This window comes from Arvicola amphibius, chromosome 6, assembly GCF_903992535.2.
Source record: "Arvicola amphibius chromosome 6, mArvAmp1.2, whole genome shotgun sequence".
NCBI lineage: Eukaryota > Metazoa > Chordata > Mammalia > Rodentia > Cricetidae > Arvicola > Arvicola amphibius.
Genome location: NC_052052.2, coordinates 61,855,820 through 61,877,582, shown reverse-complemented (window position 1 = coordinate 61,877,582; position 21,763 = coordinate 61,855,820). Strand labels below are relative to the sequence as shown.

The following is a 21,763-nucleotide window of genomic DNA, read 5'->3' as shown; positions in this document are numbered from 1 at the left end:
ATATGTTGTCTTGATTTTCAGATCACCTGCATAATCCAAAAACCACCAATCAAACCAAATACACCAAATTCACAGCATCAGCATCAACCATAAATGAGTTCCAAACAGATGCATGCAGTGTGTGGGTACATGAATGTGGATAAACAGAAGTTGTCCCCACAGGCCTCTTCTGGCATTCCCTTTTCCCTGGTGTCAGATGTCAGATGACTGTGGATGTTGCTAAGCAGGGTGCAGAAAATATGTATTGTGAAGTCTTTCCCATGACATGCGGGGAGACACAGGGTTAGAACAAGAAGGAACGTGGAAACAGTTAAACTGTGTACTACTACTCTACTGAGGAAACAAGCTGCCAGCTGTAAGAAGTTCATAAAACCCAACCCTCATTCATTATTTTTAACACCCCACCCCCTTTCTTCATTTCATAAACACACATTTGACTGCAATCTAGAACTCTGTGTTGTTTCTCACACATTTACAGTTACCACTTGCTAGGTTCGCTGCTGAGAAGACAGCAGCCAGACACACAAAGGTTGCATCAAGACAGACTGAACGAGGAAGAATAAATTAACACTGACAAGAGGGCATCCGGATCACCCTGACGGACACCTCTCCCATAGGATGACTTGTGAATTTACACGTCTCCACTGATATGTTACCAGGAAGGGATCTGCTCTCCACGTCTCACGTACAGCAGGAGAAGGCTGTAATCTAATTAGATGATGTACCAGCCCTCAATATCTGTCAACCAAACGCTGTGCAGAAATGTGGAGACCAGCTCTGGCACTCCACTCAACAGTGTCCCTTTTCCGCTGTCAGCAGGACTGTTGGCCTCTGTTAATATAATTACATTGACTTTTATTCAATTAAGTGCCATCCCTCGCTTACAAAAAAAAGCTACTTTATCAATTGATTCAGGTGTAATGTAATAATAAAGATGAACTCATGGCAGCACATTAACTCTGCTGTTCATAACTTCGGTGCATGGGTTCATTCACGGCAGTCGATTTCCATTATGCAACCACAGTTCAAGAGAATTGATTCTTTTACGTTCATTTCTTAATCTGTTTCATTTTTGTTTAATAATCTTCCCAAACGCCATATGCAAAACACATGGAGTGGGGATGAGGATAATGGGCGGGGGAAAGCCGGCTGGTTCAGCCCCACGCCTTGGACTTGGGAGTCTCCAGACTGTCACAGTGTTGCTGGGGTGGAGAGAAGACAAGCAAGATGAGAGAAAGCAGGCAGAGTGAGGTTCTTTGTCAGACACTACTGGTCCTGTTCCTCAAGCCTCTACAGAATGGACGGGAGGCAGCACTTGGTTTTAACAAAGACCTATTGCTAGACCCGCCAATCAATCAGTTCAAACCACTGACTGTCATAAAAACACCGTCCCCATGAGATACAAAGACCTAAGGTTAAGAGCAATTTGAGGACTATTACAAGCTTAATTGGATCAGCAAAACTGAAGAGGTAAAAAGAAGAAAGACAGAAAGAACTCACTACTGACAATCAGATGCTGAGCAAAAAGAAGCCCAGGATGGAAGGGAGGAGGCAGTGTGATGTAAACAGGGAGACCCCAGCGTAAGGATCCAGAGATATACATGCATTGTTCAAGAGGGAGAAATCTAGTGTTCTGAACACTTACCTTAAAAGAGAAGGAAGACTAATAATTAGCTAAAATTTAGACTAAATAAGAACCTGAGAATATAAAAAGCTGTTTCTGCTTGTTCTGATTAGGCAAATGATACAGCTACGAAGAAGGAAACTGTTCTCACAGAAAAAACAAAGAAAGAAGAAAAAAGGAAAGATAAAGGCTGAGATAAAGAATTCATGGGTATGAAGGTAGGGGTTCATACACTGCTCTAAAAATTTAGCTCATACTTTCAAGACTTTAGATGAGATGTACGCCAGCCTGTGGCAGATGAGGCAGATGTCTGGCACACAGGAGGGAAGGAATCCGTTAAGCACAGTCTCACGGAAGTTTTCTCACACAACACAGAGGATAGATGGTACTGAGGAAGAAGCATGTCCCGTCTCTGTGAAATGGCAGCAGTGACAGAGCGGAGAGTAAAGACTCCGCTACAGTGTGAGGGACATCACAGAATGTAGGCCAGGGCCCTCGTCTCACTTGGGCTATGCATAGTTACCAATGTTTTTGGAAGTTCTAGCCTAACAACCAATCTGCCAAAACTTAAGAGGTCACACACACAAATCAAAATGAAATAAAGCTTTAGATCCAGGGAAGGGTGTCAATGCCTAAACTTCTGTCTCATCTGGAATGCTGAGTTAAGTCCTGTCTCTGGACCAATGCACAGTACTCTGTCCTTTCTGTTTCTTGGAGGAAAGCATACCTTAATCACAGAAAACAGGATGCATCAAATGCCAGCAGGTAGACTCCAGACCCTGCCAACAAGGAAATCAAGTGCTGCGGTGGGCTGTGTTCTTATGTCTCATTTCCCCATGTGCCCAAGCACCCAGAGGGAGCTGATACAACACTTTACTAGCAAAAGTTTGAACAATACCAGAGTTTGAGCTTGTTTTTGAAATACAGGGGAAGGACAGGAGGTTTTGTTGTTAGCGGCTTGTTCTTAGGAAAAGTCTTAGGCTCAGGTTAGAAAATCAGACTGATGCTTAGCCTCCATCATAAACTTGCAAGTTAAAGAGAGCTAGAATCACCCGAGAGACAGGTCTCTGAGTATGTCTTAATTATGCTATTGAAGTGGGGAGAGACCCACCTGCTATGGGGTGGTACCATTCCTAGGCTGGGAATCCTGGGCTGCATGGAAGGAGACAATAGGCTGAATATCAGCCTCCACTGCTCTCTGCTTCCTGACTGGATGTGGTGTGAGCAGCCCCTTCAAGCTTTTGCTGCCCTGACTTTCCTACCATGTACTCTGAGGTAAAGAAAACCTTGCTTCATGTCTTTGCCAAGTATTTATCATGGCAACAGAAAATAACTAAGCCAGCCAGCCAGCCAGAAACTAGTTTCACAAATTCACGAATCAAGCTAATATGTTATATAAAATGTCCAATACGTAATTCTTAATTTCATGCCATTCCAGGATTAGTGAATTAATATTACACAATTCTTTGAGTAAAATGGAATTAAGATTTTACTTTTGATTTTTTTGTATTTACTTTCCTGCTCCACTCCGTCACTTACCAAAAATATGTCAAATAGTCGCAAATAATACTGTCTAAAATGACCACAGTGAAATGTCCGCAGCAGATTGTGTGTGTGTGGTGTGGTGTGGTGTGGTGTGTGTGTGTCATCCCTTGGTATCTATCATCCAGGGCTTGGTTCAGTACCAACCCTAAACCAAAATCCAGATTCTCCAAAGTCCCTTATATACACTGAAAAAGTACTTGTGTCCACCCTATACAATTCTTCATTATAAATTAAGTCATATCTGTATTACTTATGATTCCCACATAACATAAATGTTTTACAAATAGTCATTGTACTATGTCATATAGGAAATAGTGACAAGAAAAGATGTCTTTATGTGTTGGGTGTAGCCGTGATTTTTCTCTGACATTTTGTTAGTGGCTGGTTGAATCCATGAATATAGACTTGCTAGACATGAAGGATCAGCTGTCTATGTATATGAAGAGAGGAAAAAAGAGAGGGAAGAGGGATTTCTCCAATCTAGGGGAGTATAGACGCCAGATGTGAATATAGGGTTAGTTAGCAGTACTTCCAAACAGATGTGTATACAGGGTTAATTAGCAGTACTTCCAAACAGATGTGAACGCAGGGTTAGCAGTACTTCCAAACAGATGTGAATGCGGGGTTAGTTAGCAGTACTTCCAAACAGATGTGAATGCGGGGTTAGTTAGCAGTACTTCCAAACAGATGTGAATGCAGGGTTAGTTAGCAGTACTTCCAAACAGATGTGAATGCAGGGTTAGTTAGCAGTACTTCCAAACAGATGTGAATGAGGGGTTAGTTAGCAGTACTTCCAAACAGATGTGAATGCGGGGTTAGTTAGCAGTACTTCCAAACAGATGTGAATGAGGGGTTAGTTAGCAGTACTTCCAAACAGAACGTAAACCCTCTCCAAATTGCTCTCTCCTTAGTGCACTGTTGTGAGACTGACGACTGCACTCAGCTCGTGTCTGCATTACCATTTATTGGTCACATGCTTACACCTCAATGAGTTCAATGACATTTTAGCACTACCCATATTCTGAAAAACTGCAGTTGTTTGAGGATTTTCAATAAAGATTCTCTCCAGACCGTCTGCATTGCCCTCCCCCGGCACCCTGCTCCAGCTGATGAAGAAATGTAGTGTAAAATTATAGTGGATAATTCTCAAAAGTGCAAAAAGTAAAGAGATGCAAAATTAATGCAAGAAATAAAGACTAAACAAATTTTAAAAAATATGAAATTCATTTTTTTCAATCCCTTTCCATCTAAAACAAATCATCCACACTGGTCACGCAGGCAGTTCCCTCTCCATTCAAATCATCCACTTGAAGATAAGCGCCCACCAAACTCTTTAGGGGATTAACTAATTTACTGCACAGATACGGCACGTCTGTTGTAATAACAGGTAGGATGTATTGGGGTCGACCATTTATCAGAATTAGACTTCTTTTCTCAATTCACAGTGAATTATGCTGCCTACACGACTCCCCTCTCTCAGAGCCTGCCATCCCCTTATGGCCCCTAACGTGGCAGGCAAACAAAATTGACAGTCTCATCTTGTCAACAAGGGGCGATTCTCCTGAGAAGCCATTTAACTTTGCAGAGGAAGCAATGTATTAATGTGCTTGTCCCAGGAATGTTAATCATCTTCAGGCTTCCGATCTATCTTTGACGTGAGCGAAATCACCAAATTTGTTTACTAAATGAATCGTAATATGCTAATAAGAAAGCATGACATATATGGAAAAGCCAAACAGATGGTTTGTTTACTCCACTTTGCAACTTTATAAATGCAGTAACTCTGAAGATGTTAGTGAGAATTATTGGTTTGTTGGCAGAGGCAAACATGTCTTTTGCATACTAAATTTGGCACTACAGTTAGAAAACAATTTGTCATTGCTGTGGAATGCATCAAAATGTTAACGGAGTGATGGCATTTGGGAGGGCAGACGGGTAGATGGGAAATGTGTATGCCGCCTGCTCAGGTTAAGCAGAGAATCGATATCCATCAACAGCCTTGCTCACTAGCCATTGTAACGTTGAGTTGTGTCTCACACGAGAAGGCTTTCAGTCTTACCTGTTGCGCTGTAAGGCAAGGGGAAGGTGACAGTGTGACTAGGCTATGCTTTCCCGGCACTTGGGGACTTTCTCCATCAGGCACCTTATCTGGTGCTCAGCTACTGCTATTGTTGGGGAAGAAAAAGCACAGCCTCTTTTAAAGATAATCTGGGTGCTATTTTAAGTTTTGCACCTACTCAGGTTGGAAGAAAAAAAAAACTTTACATTTTCTGATTCATATTTTACTGTCTAATTTAAAGAGTTTCTTGGAAAAGATGTTTTTTTCCAAAATAATTGGAATGAACTGCTTTCTTCATATTCAAATCTGTCTTCCATTAAAAAATTTCAATATGTAAAATAGAGGACATTGATTTCTGAGATCATTTTAAAAGGAAATAATTTCTGAGAGGAAGTATTTAAAATGCTCTATATTGTTCAAACAGTTAATTTGTGATCTTAAGAGGTGACATTAGGGATTTCTAGGTTCCCCATGGAAAGAGACGGTATCTTGTAGGACCATCAATATTACTTAGCTTTGGACTTCATCCAGAAACGTATGTGGAAAAATGAAGGTAATGAACTTGAAAACTCAGGTGAGCACAGTCTCATTTGCATAGCTGCTCATGTGTCAGGGCTGCCAGCTGAAACCCGACTACTTGGGTCGGCCCACCAGTAGGGTACCTGTGCTGCCAAAGACCTTCATCCGGCTCAAGCGTCCACACGATGTTTGCCAATTCCCTTGTAGTCACACCAGCATGGTTGGAAGTACACAATATTTCAGTAAAGAGTCATTTCCTGCCACCAAATATTCTGGCCCAAACGTACGCTTGAGACTACCACTAGCCTCGTAGGGCCTCCTGGTGCAGTACTGTATAGTGCTGAACTTTTAAACTTCCTGGCAGACTAGCAACAAGAACGCAAAGTGGTCCAAAGAACCACCGGGTTCTTGCTGTCCAAGGATCACTTTGGAGCAAGAAACATTAGCGCTGTCCCAGCCTGGCTCTTATATCTCATTTGAAACATCTCATTCCTCACCAACAAAGAAAATTTCAATAAAGTACTTTTACTGGTTTAACAACCTCAAGCTCCTGGGATTGTCAAAGTGCTAAGCCTTTTCCAAGGAGAGAAGAAATCAGCAGCTCAAATATAATTAACCTTCCATTCTCAATGCAAACTGCCACGCAAAGGAGCTCCGCGGTCTATTAGGGAAGTTATAATGGCCAACAGGCAGAAGCAAAATTGGTCAAAAAGTTGGCTGCTGCTGTCATATTTTTGGAATTATGATTAATGGTACTAATAATGTGGATGATTACTGATATGTGTATCTCCAGCAGTTTATCATATTGCTCTGGCTGCCTACATCCACAATAAACAGGATGCTATCATTTACCTCTTTATTGAAGGCAACCCCTCTCTTGAAGGAGCATATTCTAATTACTTCGTAATGTTTTATGTCTTAAACATTTTGCAGCTCTGGACCTTGCCAACTGCTTCATGTCTACCATTGATTAATTACTGAAGGTTTAATCAAAATTTAGAACCTAATGTAGTCATTTATGAGCGCACCACAGTGCCAAAGTAGTTAGGCTCTGCTCCCGAGTTTGGAGAGTGTTCGGTTCAAAATCAAATCCCAGTCAGGCACGAAGATCCAAGAATTTCACCTTGGGTGCTCTGAGGTTGCCAATTCCATCTCTGCTGATGAATGGAAGGTAATCTAACTACAGGTAAACAACAGTTTTACCTTCTCTCTCACCACTGGGCTCCCCCTTCTCCCCCAATCTTCAAGCCCACAGAGCCGCACTGCCTGCTGCTCTGGAGAAAAGGGGATGCTTCTGAACACCCATCACGAGAACATAGTTTTGAAGTGGTTAAACAAGTGAAAAATAATTTGCTGGGACAAATACATAAGTTTTTTTTAATGTGGATTTTTTTTTATGGTTCTGTCATACAACCATTCACCGTTGAAGTTAAGTGTTTTTTTAATACCATTACTGAACTGCTGAAATGGATGCTAATATAGCTTGGAGTGCTAATGTCAAGTCGTGGTAATAAAAAAGACAGACTGCTGAATGAAATAATTTCATGTAAAAAATAGAACAAAAGTGCTCTCTCTCCCTCTCTGCACTTTTATTGAATTGGGACTGACTGAGCCAATTGCTTTAGAAGTCTGTAAAACACAATTACTAGTGAGCGAAGTGACCCACCAGTGCCCCCTCAGTGACAGAGGGCACTAAAAAGGCAGCCGAGTTACAGCAGCTCCCCTCAGCCCCATCAGACAGCAGAGCCTTCCTTCCAAGGGCCTGTTGTTTGCTCAAAATCTATAGCTTTGCTTAGCAAAACTTGCAATTTCCCATCAACGTGATGAAGTAGTTTCATCTATTGCTTTCTAAGATGGTCTCTTTTGGAAATTAAGGACCATCTGTGTTTTGGTCTTTCTGCTCAAGTGTTTTCATATATAAGCACACATGTGCACCACTGGTGCTCTTACGGGAGAAGGTGGGCATGATTGAGTGCTTGGGCACAATTCAGATTTGTCTACGCCAGTCAAATGGAGCCGTGCCCTACATATGTCTAGGTAGAGTCACGTGGCCTCTCTTCACTGTCTTTCTTTCCCAAAGTGTAGTAAAAATTAGAGCAAGCAAGAAAAAGAATTAAGTTGGAAGTAGGTAACATTTTCCCCCTTAGTTAATAAAAGAGGCAATAAACTCTGCAAAGTAGTAGAGTTAAGATCACTAACACTTCAGCCTGACGGCATTTTACCAGGAATTTACAACTCTCCTTTTAATCCAAGCAGCTTGCATTAGGACATAAAATGTAGGTATTTTTTTTAAAGTGTAGCTTTATGTGAAATGACCGAAGAAAACCTGTCCTTTCGGAAACCATGTTCTCTCTTCCTCTGACTTGCTGTGCCTGCCTCTCAAACAGACACAGTTTGGCACCGGACGATCACAGTCACCGCATCTCCTTTGAAATTTTAACATTCTAACTTTTTGGCAAGTGAAAACTTCTTTCATAGGCTGCCATATCCACCTAGTTGGAGGTCCTGAGAGTCTTATGGGGAAAACATTACACCATTTCCGAGTAGCCTTAGGAAGGAGAAAGGACAACAGCTTTAGAGATCAGCCTCTGTGGGAAGTCTAGCAGCAAAGTCTTTCATTGTCTTTGCAAACAAAGAAGCAATACTTAAAGCTAGAGAGTTGGTACCAGTTTTTCACCTAAGGGAGAAGGGAGCCCAACAGGGAAGGATTCCACTAGGTTTACAAGGGTGAAGAGGCAGGGATCCCACGAGGGTCACATGGGTGAACAGAGGGAGGAATCCCACCAGGGTCACACAGGTGAAGAGGGAAGGATTCCACCAGGTTTACACAGGTGAAGAGGGAGGGATCCCACCAGGTTTACACGGGTGAAGAGGGAGGGATCCCACCAGGGTCACATGGGTGAATGTTAATGTATGTTTATAGTCTCATACCACCTTCCTACTGTAAGGATATCTACAAACACAAGCATCTCAAATGACGTTTTATATCAGCAAGACTCACAACTAAAAAGTCTATGAGGGGCATAATAGACTCTGATGAACCAGAAACAGAAAGCTGGAAAATGACCCTTCCCAAGTTTTACCATCATAAAACATACTGCCTGGGTACTTATGGTGCACCTTCTCTGGTATTTTGCCAGGAGTTTCCAGGCAGAGCTGGTAAGAAGAGAAGGCAATGATAAAGGCTATTCACGAGCATTCTGTTTGTCCTGGGGCTCTACAGTCACGGGAGAGTCAATAGCAACTTCCCTCCACAGCATTTATAAAGCATCTCTGCACGTGCAAGGGCAAGTCTTTTGCTAGCCACTGGGCTGTCTCCGTGGCACAGGGTTCTGAAGATGGTGGCGGGGAAGGCTGCTCGTGGAGGAGCGAAAGGTCAGCAGAGGTTGAAATGAGCTTGTCTTGCATCCAGCTGGGCCAGCAGGAGGTCATTAGGAAGATCCAAGGCTCACTTTAGGCTTGACAGAGTCTCTCCCCATGATACAAGGAGACCGTTTTGCTCATTGCTCTTCTTTTAGTATATAAAAAGAACCCCGGGGACAAGAATGACACCGAAGTTTATCTTACTACCAAAGTTTTGCTTGAGGAGGGCACAACCAGCAATTACTCAGGAGGGGGATTTACTTTGTTTGTTTGCTTTTGATGGAAAGTAATGGAGATAAGTACAAAAGGCCTATTGATCTGCTGGTTCTATTGTGAAACCAAACAGAGGAGCAGTGGGGAAACATCTCTTAGCCTTTAAAAGCCAGAGGACCCACACAACTTCACTCTATAAGGAGTTTTGGAAGCAGAGAATTGAAATCGGATTGGGCACAGTGTTGGAAATGAAGCAGTCATCTATTAAGAGGCTCTCCTCTGAGGATTAGCACACTATTTGACAGCTAATTACATTAGGCACATATACTCATAGTTCCCTTGAATTGGTGCTAAGTGTCTCGTTTCTTGGAGGTATCGCCTGGTATTTATTGAAAAGCTCTCTCTATAAAAGTTCTCTATAAGTTTCCAAACATAGAGAATGATGGAAAAAATGGATGCTGCTTTGGTGAGAAGGTGAAAACAGGAGGCAGGTAGCATGTTTTCGCATCCTCACCTCTGCTGTTAATGTATGCAGTGGCTCATCAGAGCGGCTCATGTTAATTTATTCCTGCACACCTGTATAGGGCTGGAAGTCAGGTAATAAGACGAGCAAAAACTATACATCTCTGCTGTTTAGCTATGGCTACCCAGAGGCCTATACAAGAACAAATTTAGTTCTGGAGACATCAGCAGGTTTTAATAAACCAAATACAGATGTCTTACTCCATACAAATCAAGAAGTTTACATGTTTAAATCTGCACTGATTTAACTAGCAATCAAAGAGAAGGCTCACACTTGGCATCAATGGTTGCCTCATATTTATTTATAAATCACCCTAGGCAGATATTATTTTGTTTTAAAATTTATTCATCTGGCTGAAACAACCTCCACACACCTTAAAGATCAGGAAGAGGCTCTTGCCTTTCTGATAAAATCTATGGCAAACTTCAGCAATTGCTGTGAGGTGGTTACAAATGAAGAGGGCAAAATTCACAAGGATGCTAACTTCTTTCTGTACACACCATCTAGTTTCTGAAGATCTTCATTTTTAAATTTCCAGTCACCAAAGCAAATACAAATAAAACAACACACTAGGAAATGACGAGGAAGGTTAGGAAAAGGACAGATATGGATTTAGCTGTTTGTTTGCTTCCTACTCCACTCGAATTAACAACAACAACAACAAAAAAAAACCAACAATACATGGGTTTCTCTTCTGCATGGGTTAGTGGCCAGCAAACCCTCCTAAATATGAAGTGGTGTGGGAGGTCCTTCTGTCTCTGTGTTGCTTTTGCTGATTAATGAATAAAGAAACTGCTTTGGCCTGTTGATAGGGCAGAACTCAGGTAGGCGGAGAAGACAGAACTGAATGCTGGGAGGAAGAAGGGTGGAGTAAGAGAGATGCCATGGAGCTGCCAGAGACATGCTGGGAATTTTACCCAGTAAGCCACAGCCTCATGGCAATACACAGATTAATAGAAATGGGTTAAGCTAATATGTAAGAGTTAGCCAATAAGAAGCTAAGGCTAATGGGTCAAGCAGTGCTTTAGTTAATATAGTTCCTGTGTGGTTATTTCGGTTCTGGGCGGCTAGCATGAACAAGTGGCTCACTCGGTGCAACAGTGAAGTCAGAGGATGAGGAAGTAGCACAGTTAGTTTAGTTAGCTTAGTTCAAAGCTCTGTGGAGTGTGACTAGTGTGACTAGTGTGCTTTCATAAACACCGCAGCTCCAGGCCACATGGTTACAACTTCTTCCCAGGGAGAGTCTCATATGCATAGTTCCACACGTTCCCTGACAGAGGAACAACTCTGCAGCAGAAAAATCAAGGGATACGTAAGGAAAGAATCTGACAATCATCTTGGAGCATCAGAGCTCTTTACAGAGGAAATGCTCTACCTTCACTTCAGTCATTCAGAAAAAAGGTCATTCTTACAGCTGGTTGACGCTGAGGGGAAGCAGTCGTGCACACTAGCTTGTTCTTTGTCATTAATGTGGAATGGTCCCTCTGACTTCTGAATTGATCAAATACACCATTATTGGCAACTACACACAGAAGGACACCTTTGGTAATGTTTCTGTCTGTTGTCATCCCTTGCATGTGTGTCAAACCTAAAACATAGTACTTAGCAATGTTTTTCTATCTCTACACTACTAACATGCTCATCAGGGGACCACAATGCACCCCCTACAAGCATACTCATCTCACAAGCAGATTCCAACTCCTGTAAGATATTGCAGTTTGGAGGACAAGGCAGATGCACTGGCTAAGAGGAGAAAGGAGGAAACGCGGGGTTAGGACTGGTGTCCTAGAAGCCCTGCACACTTCAGCTCCCATGGGGATATTTTCCACACTGGAACTTGCTCTCCACTGCTTTATTTGTACAAGGAAGACACTGTCAAGGATGGATGAAGTCAGGCCTCCTCATGTAGAAAGAAACGGTTTGGAGACAGAAGGTCTAAAGACAAAGGAGAGTGTCTTGGGAAGGTCTGTTGGCTAAAGAGAAAGGTAAGAAAGCTCGTCACTGTTTTAGCTCATCGTTTGATTAAAGGAACACAAGAGGAACACAGGCTTTCTGGAGTTTTGGTAGTAGTAAAGAGAAAACCTGGAACAGAGCACAGATGAGACTTCAGAGTGCCTGTGCACAAGGAGGCACAGCCACCGGCTGACAGTCATTGATGAAATGATTTAGTCTGAGAGGGAAATCTAATTATGTTCCCAAGTCCACTGTGCAGAGATTCAGGAAGAGGCTGGCCATTCAATGGCACCACTGTGTCTTGGTATTCTGGTGGCAGTTAGTCACACATCACTGTGTCAATTCAAGTCATCATCTCAACAGGAGGAATATTTTCCTTTGGCAAAAAATAAATGCCCAAGTTTTTATTTATTTATTTTTAAGGATTTAGCTTGGGATAAAAAAAAAATCTGTGTGGTTTTTTAGAAAGCCAAATTTCAAGAATTAAAAAAAAAATTCATTTTATCTTTTTTCAATTTCTATTTTGTCATTTGTCACAGGACAAACTCTAAAATGAAAAAGACTAGATATGGTATACTATTTCACCCTCAACAATGTATCCACTGTCTTTTGAAACAGCCTGTCTGTGCTCCTCCTGTACTTGGAAGATCACTGGTCTAACTTCTGTGTAGCTGGCACTGGCTAATCTCCCAAGTCCTTACAATAAAAATGGCAACTAAAATATCCCTTTTCTGTCAGCAAGTACTTCCCCCGAGACAAACGGATTCTGTCTCAGCAGCACCTCCCTTTGTGTCTGGACACAGATACAGCAGCTCTTAGTGTGCGCTAGCGTTCAGTACTGACTGTGCATTCGTGAAAGCTCCAGGCTCGGGTGCTTCCCCTTCGCTATTTATTCCAGTGTTATGAACTGTGGTGTTTTCAGCAAACGAAAATGTGAAAGGAATTCATGCAAATAAGCTTAAATGTTGGCTTGTCTTCAAATACTCTATTTTCATAAATATTGCATGCAAGTTTTCACAAGTCTTTTATATTTGTTAAAAAATTTCAATGAAGTTTTTTTCAATGCATTAACCTCATCATCACTAATATACTGTTTGTAATCCAAAAGAATATTATTCCGAAAAAAAGGAATGGGGGTGGAATGGCATTTATTAATCAAAGTATAAGCATCTTATCTGGTATTTTCTGGGACTATCAATAAGAATTTAGAACTGAATATAATGGTAACACAAGAATCCTTTTTTTTAATAGAGCCAAGATAGTGGAGGTAGACATCATTAAGAGAACAGAACTTGGCTCCTTCCATGTCAGTTAAAAAAGGATGGATCTTAGATATGTGAACATGCTGCAAAGACAGGTCACTGCTTTGTGGTGATGCTTTTATTTTTAAATCAAGACAGGGTATAAGTGCACAGCTCAGAATGGGCTCAAACTGGCTATCCCCTGCTCTCCCAAGTGTCATGATCATGGTCTGTCCTGCCACAGCAGCCCCAGTGGCCCCTCACTACCTTCTGCTTTATCAAAGACCTCTATCCAACCAAAAACCAGCAGAGTAGATGGAAAATCTTTGGAAACTTCATTAATTGTTTTCTACAATATGTTTTAAACTGTGAAAGAAAATTTTGTCTAAAAATATTTAAAAGGTTAGTGTGGAACCAAAACACACACCCCTTGAAGGAGGAAGGATGGTGACCTGAGCTGGGCTGGGGTACTATGAAGAAAACAAACTTGCTCCAAGGCTCATCCTCCATAGGTGAGGGATCTCTTTGCTGTCCCACCACTGAATGACCACCCTGACATTCCGTTCGTATTGTGCCAGGATTAATAATGAATATGGTAGGTTTAGGGACAGCTGCTTCTGCTTACGTCCCATGGTTTCAGAACTATAGATACAAAACTAGAGAGCAAATGTAATCTAAGGGGTGTCCTCAGAGAATTCTAACTGATCTAAAGCATTTACTTAGGCATGTCCCCCCTTTTGTGATGAAGTTCCATGGCAGATTACATTTTAGGGATGTGATCAAAGACACAATGGAGTTGAAATAAAGAAACCCACACAACCATGCTCTTACCCCATATCAACAATTACTTTGGCCTCACTGTCTTCTGATAGCTTCATGATTCTTAAGGAACTGAAGGACATACTAAATACTCATGTAAGGAATGATAATATTTCTGGTTATACCTACGGAGATGCAGGCTGTCTCGATGTCCTGGACCTATGGTTCTTTCCATCCATAAATTTCTGTTTCTATATTGGATAAATATGTGTGTATGAAGATAATATATTGGTTTAATTAAAAAGCCACAAGGCACAGCAGAAGTATATATATTTATGATATATATATCTCATATATATATGATAGAAGCTGTGGCTTCTAAGGAAAGGTTCATGGGGAGGCAAGGAATTGTGTACGGTTAACTTATTCACACCTAGATGTATGGAAACATACATGTACACATACATATACACATACACAGAGGAAAATGGCATGCATTACTAGGTAAGATGACATGAGATTCTGCATGCTTAGTCACAACAAGCACTGACTGCATAAATGCTTCATGAACACGGCAGCTTAGTGATCATGTGGTCAATACGGGTAATCCTTACAGTGCATCAAAACATCTAACTTTTAAGTCCACTATGACTGAATCTGTACCCCCACCCTCAGCAGGAGCAGCCAATGGAGATTTACTGACCTGTCTCTGCTTCGTCGAGAGGGGAAGGCGGCATTGCAGCCAGCCACTGTGCAGACGTGCATCTCTTTTAAGTGAACGTTCCTGTAGTGAAGCTTCACACTGTAGGAGCTTTTAAAGCTCTTCTTGCACACATAACAGATTTTGGGGTCTGGACTAGAACACAGGTCACCTTCCGGGGAAAATTTTTGAGGGCTTCCATAATTCAGAGACGATGCGAAACTTTCATGCAAGGCAGCCATGCTGGCCCCCCCGCCATTGTACAGTCCATACTGGCTCATGTAAAACATGTCGTAAGTGGGGTCTGTGAATTCTTCTTTTACCTTGATGACGTCCTGGTGAGACGGCTCGCTATGGTTCTCATCAGGCCTCTCGCTGTTCATCAGGACTTTTTCGCTCACCTCACTGTGAATGTGCTCATCCCCTTCCATGGATTCCTCACCAAGTTTAGGCTCTGAAGACTCAGACTCATTCTCATAGTCCCGCTCGGGCTCCTGGTCTTCAGATGTCATACTGTCAGCCCTTCTTATTTCAGTTCTTGAAATGCACCGGGTCCTACTATGCTTAGAGAAGTCCTTCACAGACATGCCTGGGCTCATCTCCTCTTGGGAATGACAATGATTGTCATGGCTCATGTCATTGACCACAGTTCCACCATCATTAGGGTCATCATCTTCGTCATCAAACTCGTCAGCTGTATCAATGATTTCCTTCTCAATTTTTACAGGCATGCTTGACTTCCTAGGCTTTTTCTTAGGTGCCAGGTCAGCACTGGGCTCATGAGTGCCCATCATCACTGCTGGTACTATTGGCTCAGAGGGTGGAGGAGGGTGCTGCTCTATGGTACCACTGGTTGGGATAATGGGACTGGTTGGGAGGGAGGTTGGAGGACTCACCATTTCCCCTGGAGTAAGTAAACTTCTATAAAAAGGAGGAACTGGTTGTACAGTCTTTAGCCCAGAAAATACCAACTGGCTAGGGAGAGGGTTCTGTAAGACGGGGTCTAGTGGAGGAGTGGTAAAACCCATTGGGGGCCGGCCAGGGCTCGTGAGTGTGAGATTTGATTTTGTACTAGCTATGACTGGAGTGGCAGCCCCTGACGTAGCCCGAATCAAATCTTTGTCTCGGTTATTCCTTAGCATAGGCATGTGAAGGCGGGGGTTGGGATTTGCACTGTGGCGATTCCGGCTTCGAAGGGAACTGAAGACCATGTTGCAACCTTCAATGGTACATCGATGTTTAATCTTCAGGTGAACAGCATTATAGTGAATTTTTAGCGTACCTTTGTCATAGAAGGTCTTCCCACATGCATTACAGAACACTCTTCCTTTCCTTGAGGCTGACCCCATTCTTCTCATACGATGAATCCGGAAGGAGCTTTTTGGGTGTTCAGTTTTGCTTAGGTCACTGACTGGGGCAGAATTCTGAATGGGGGAGACACATGCTGGCTCGGTTTTAGGCTCCACATTAGTGATGCTCGTCAGGGCATTTCTATTGGGTGTCTGGTCACTCTTATAAGGTGTGGGGGATACTTCCGACTCGCTGCTCTCATTGTATTCGTTCTGAGTTGAAATACTGGGTTCCCGCAACCTCAGTCCAGGCTGCTCTAACAGCAGCCCATTGGGAGGCAACCCCAACAGCGGGGCTGAGACGGGGTTTATATACTGGAAGGGAAGCAGAAATGCAAGGCTGTTTGGTATGTTTTCAAAATGATGGATGCTGGAAGGATTGCTGTTTTCTAAGTGAGCAAGGAGGCTGGGACTCCTGGTACGATTATTGCTCTCGATGAAAGTCCTTATGTCTGAGTCTGTCTTTGAAGATGGTACAGCCACAGCTTGCCCTTCTTTCTCCTGAATTGCCATCAGCTCCACTATGGATTTGGTTTCTCCAAACCGCAGAAACTGCTGAAGGGTGATGATTTCCTCCTCTCGAGACATGATGGCCCAGCGGTCCAGAACTTTGCCGGCAGCGTCCTACAGGCCACATCAAAGAAACAACAAAGACAAATAAAGAAACTTATTGATTGTGCATAATTATTCAATGTAACTGAAGGTGCTCTGGCAGCTTATGCCACGGAGAGCAAGAAGAGAAAACGGCATGCGCGCAGTGTTAATAAAAGTTAACACACAAAGCAAACTTTCTGCCATGCAAATGCAGCAATTACAGTCACAACTATAGAAACAGATTGAGTTTAATAATGTTGAGGTAAACAAAATGTGGACCACTGGGGCTCTGTGATCTAAAATGCCTTCAGTACTGCCATTTTAACACCAATGATCTATATACTATGCAACTCTTTAGCATATATTAGTATAAGATGGGAACTCCTGCTGTGAACCTAGTATAAATGCAAAAAAACTGGACCCTAATCTTTGTTAAATAATGACACCATAGGAAAGAATTAAGTGCAGTTCATGAAACGTCCTTCTCAAGTCAAGCAGATATCACGCTAGACTCAGTGGTGGAAATTCCTTTAAATGGGAGTTATGTGACTTTTGGAATGGTTAAAAAAATAGAAATGAGTAAAACAGCATTTCCCCCTCAAAAGTCTATCACTCCACTGCATACTGTCTTTTTTAAAAGGCTGTATTTTTATGCTGGTTAAGAATCGTCAATTTCACAAGGTGGAGTAAAGGAAACACCACTTGTGAAAGGTACCTTTCCTCTTCTTGAAAACTGGCTGTAACCCAGCCATTTAAAGTTTGACATACATTTAAAGTGTATGACATCTTAGGATTTTGTTGAAAGGACAGGAATAGATACCTGAAAAGTAAGCATGTGGGGATTTTAGATAGAATACATGTGAAACGTTGTCTCTCAGCATCCTCCTCCGATAGCAAAGGGAGTCCACAGAGACTACACATCAGCCATCATCAGACTTCGTGTTGTTAAATATACATTAAAAAGCATTTCACACTTTCATTTTTTGCTAGTAACTATGAGATTGCCTGGAGGTAGGACTTAAGAATCCTGCAACGTAATGTCAGGCAACCCATTATAGCATGGGTTGAGAGAAATCTATTCAAACAGCTAAACAATGACTGTGTGATTTTTTTTTAAGGCATCATTTCTTAGAACCCCCAGGATCAGGGATCTTTGTAGCCCTCTGTGTATGACACTTGCTCCAACTCTGACCATCAAGTTAAGAATGTGCAAAATCTAGAAAACCAAAATGGTGCTGGGGGAGTTGGGCAAGAGGTTCAGCTACAGGAAACTGGTTAGCATGTGTGAGGCTTTGGGTTCAAAACCAAAACAAACTTAAAAATGACTTACTTACTGGGCACAAAGACAAAAATCCTAACTTTACACTGGAGCAACCTAATAGATGCTGCATTGAGAGAGGGATCAAAGTTAACCCCAACAGAGGGAGGCATAGGCCATCTTGTGCTCTTGATGACATATGATGATTGGTAAGGGCAGTCTTAAAAACATTTTCTCTTCAACACAATCATGGGAAAGGATCAGGAAAACCAAAGTTGAGGGGCAGTCTATAACATACTGGATAAAACTCTTCAAAGTATAACAGTTAGAGGGCAGGTGGTGAAGACATAATTGTGTGGTGCTAGGGATATTAGATCAAAAAGACATATTAGTGGGAAAAGTAGCAGAATGTGTAGAAAGACTCTAGATGTGATAAAAGTACTATATCAATCTTGACTCCTTTGTTTCAACAACTGTGCTATGATTACACAAGATATTACTCTAGGGAAGAGGGTGAGGATAAAGGAATCTTCACTATTTTTGCGATGGAAAAGTCTATCCTCAGCCTTGGGATATGAACTTCCCTCTAGACCACTCATGTTCTTAACCATCCCAGCTAGTGTGAGTGAGGGCATAGCCAGCACTAATCTGAATTACGTTTTAAAAGCCCCTTGGATAGATTATACCATTCCTCAAATCAGTTTATAGAGCCAGCACGCATGGCTGTGCATTCCTACGAAAGCTTCAAAATTCTTGCCCTCTCCCCATCATATAGAAATAATTGCCTTTAAGGTGAAATGTTCTCAGACTCCCTGTTTAAAGCAAGCATAGTTTGGCATGGGTAGCTAGGAACTTCAGAAGATTCTGGATTGCTAAAATAGCTACCAGACAATGGTCACTGGTAACTACTGATCTTAGAGCCTTATTTTTGGAAAGTGGGAAACAGAAGAAAATGCTGGAGCTGTAGGAATGTAAAAAAGCAAACTGAGATTTTCTATTTCATTGACAGCACTACCCCCGCTCCATGCTACCACGATAGAATCCAGAGTATGGGGAATGTTAAACAAATAAGAAATCAGAAGCGAAGTGTAAGACAACTTGTGAAGGTTCGAAGAAGCCCTCTTCGAGTCTAAGGCTGTGATGATTCAGCTCTCTGGCTGCCCCCACAGGACTCCTGACACCACTCTGTGATACACTACAGTAAGGACACTGATTAGAACGGTTTCTAGAACTATGTGCTGCCCTCTTGCTATCAGCCAGCTCTTGGGATTGCTCATTTCTGTTAAGCTGAATCCCAGTCTGAGCAGCAAGTATAGTCGTGCTTTCTCCAGGCTTTGCCCAGGCATCCTGAACATAAAACTATAGTTCAACTCACATGCACCTTAAGATCACAGCCTATGGAGTTCAACAAGCCACAGAAACCACAGCAACCAATATGAGCCATCATGAAACCCACCATCATCTCATTCCCCCATCTTCCCAGCTCCCTCTTTCCACGGTACACAGCATCCTATGCGTTTTTTTTTTCTCCTGGCTGCCACCACACCTGCTGTTTCTTCTAAAACCACCACCTGTTAGATGTTTGTTAGTATTGAGTAGCTACCACTGAGAATTTAGAGGGTATGACATTAAAGCTATTTAATTTAGGTTAAAAAAATCCATGTAAGAAAGATTCAGATCTTTGCTATTGAATCTCAATCTCTCTCCTCTCTCTCTCTCTCTCTCTCTCTCTCTCTCTCACACACACACACACACACACACACACACACACACACACACACACAGAGACACCCCACAGAAGTGTTTTATCTGTTAAGTTAAATGCAAGGTATAAAGACATCATGCCAACATGTCTGCTAATGAATACACCGAAGAACAGCACAAATTTCTGGAGTCCAATATCAGGGTACCCTCTGGATCCTACCAATATGAAGGCTCAGGAGGAGTTCTTTCCCAAGAGGTTTTTATTCATTTGATCACATTAGCCAATAACTATCACATTTGTCAATGAAAAAAACCTCAAAACAGAGGGAAAAAAAGGAATAAGGAGTCCACAAGATCCTTGCTAAGAACAGCTTAGTTTGAATGTAATTATGGGATATAAGCTGGTTCAAAGGAACAAGAAACCATCAGAAGTAATGAACAAAGGCATTTACTGACGATAAAGTGACAGAAGTCCCCACTGTGTAGTTCAGTGATGCTCACAAACTGACTGAAACTAGAATGCGTTATAATCATTGAGATGACCTGCTTGAAGGCTCTGTGAACAATCAAAAGCAGAACAAAACAACAGCAAAAAGATACCAACAAATAAACACCAAGTAATTTACTGCAGCCATGAACCATTTGGAAACTTTTAGGGAAATTTGATACTACCACAATAACTACAGGCAAAAATATTCTTAGTAATTTATTTTTTTATTATATTAAATGTTGATTAATGATTGATAAGGGAAACAAATTTAGGCAACCTCATTTTTTGAGAAGTAAAGGTGACCAAATAAACGTTATCAAGTGAGCAAATTATGAGATATTACCATGGAGTGAGTACTAGCAAAGCAAAATTCCAGTTTTGTAGGCATATGAGGATCATAACCTCACTGACAAACCCGTAACAACAGGACATCAGTCCTATATTTGTATATATTAAGGTCTAATATAAAACCGGACTCCTGACTTCCTCTCTAGTTGATGATCAATTCCTTTAGGCTTTTCCATTTGTAACCAGAGTTCACTGACCTCCAACCCATTATTTTGGGAAATGATATCTGCAAAATGACAATAATATGATTTGTACTCTTCAGTTAAATGTAAGGTATTATTGTAACTATGAGTTTCCTGTAAATAACTGGATCTACTATTAATTTTTAAAGTTGAGAAACACCAAGTAGTTGATAATTAAAAATCTGTTCTATCAGGTTCAGAAAAAGTCTAAAACACATAAAACACTAACATCTAACCATATTATATGAAAAGACATCCTATTATTTCACCAGAATTGTCGTATTTCTTATAGAAATCTGTTCGTTCTTAAGTAATTTGGGAGAGTGTTTGTTTAGCTGGTTGGTTTTTTTATGATGGGGATTAAAGCCAGGGCATCGAGTAAACTAAGCAAGGGCCCTTTACCTGAAGTGCACACCTGGCCCCGGAAAGCCTGATTTATAAACACTTTGTTCTCAGCTGTCACAGTTTCAATGGTTCACACTGACCCTGTCCAGAAGGCCTCTCACAAGACTTGTGGCTTCAAGATAACCCAGGTGGTTGGCTGGTTAATCTCATTTGGGGAGATGGACAATAGAGAAGGAAAAGCTGTAATGAGACAGAAGAGAGACCAGCAAAGTGGTGTTGGGGTGGACCACCAAGTGATCTCAAGATCAGAGTAAGAATGAGCTCACGTATGTTCTCAGCAGGCCACTAGCCAGGTCATAGCACAGAGGAGAGGTAACTGCCCCTTATGTTGTTCATGGAAGACTATAAACAGTAGCAAATACAGCACACACTAAAAGCATGTAAGAGGAAAGCAATATAGAGGAAGAAATCAGGAAAAGATCAAATTCACTGTCGCCTTAAAAAAAAATCCCAGAAAAAGTTCTAACCAAAAAAGTGGAAGACATGTAGAACACAAACGAAGACACTGAAGAAGATACCAGAGATGGAAAGACCTTCCATGCTCATAGATTGGTAGGATAAATGTTATAGAAATGACCATCCTGCAAAACGCAGTCTACAGAATCATTGCAATCCCCATCAAAATTTCACTGCCATTTTAAAAAGAAATTGTAAACAATCCTAAAATTCATATGGAAGCACAAAGGATATGGATAACCAAAGTAGTCCCAGACAATCCAAATACTGTTGGGGCTACCACCATTCCTGACTTCAAGCTATACTAGAGTGCTGCAGTAGTAAAAGCTACCATCCCTAACAATCAGAAAAATAAAGCCAGTACTTTCCTGAGAGTCCACCTTACCCCAGGTAGAATGGTGAGGATTAAGGAAACAAGACAAGTGCTGGCAAGGATGTTGGGAATAGAAACCCTTATATTCCTGCTGGTGGGAATGCA

General features: G+C 41.7%; 1 protein-coding gene across 2 annotated transcripts in view; it reads right to left on the bottom strand.

The window, feature by feature from the left end:
• Positions 1–21,763, bottom strand: part of Bnc2 (basonuclin 2) — a 272,872-nt gene that overhangs the window by 2,349 nt on the left and 248,760 nt on the right. For both annotated transcript variants that reach the window (XM_038334952.1, XM_038334953.1), the window contains one exon: positions 14,503–16,472. In XM_038334952.1, coding sequence (XP_038190880.1) covers positions 14,503–16,472 — 1,970 coding nt within the window. The remainder of the gene's footprint in view (positions 1–14,502; positions 16,473–21,763) is intronic.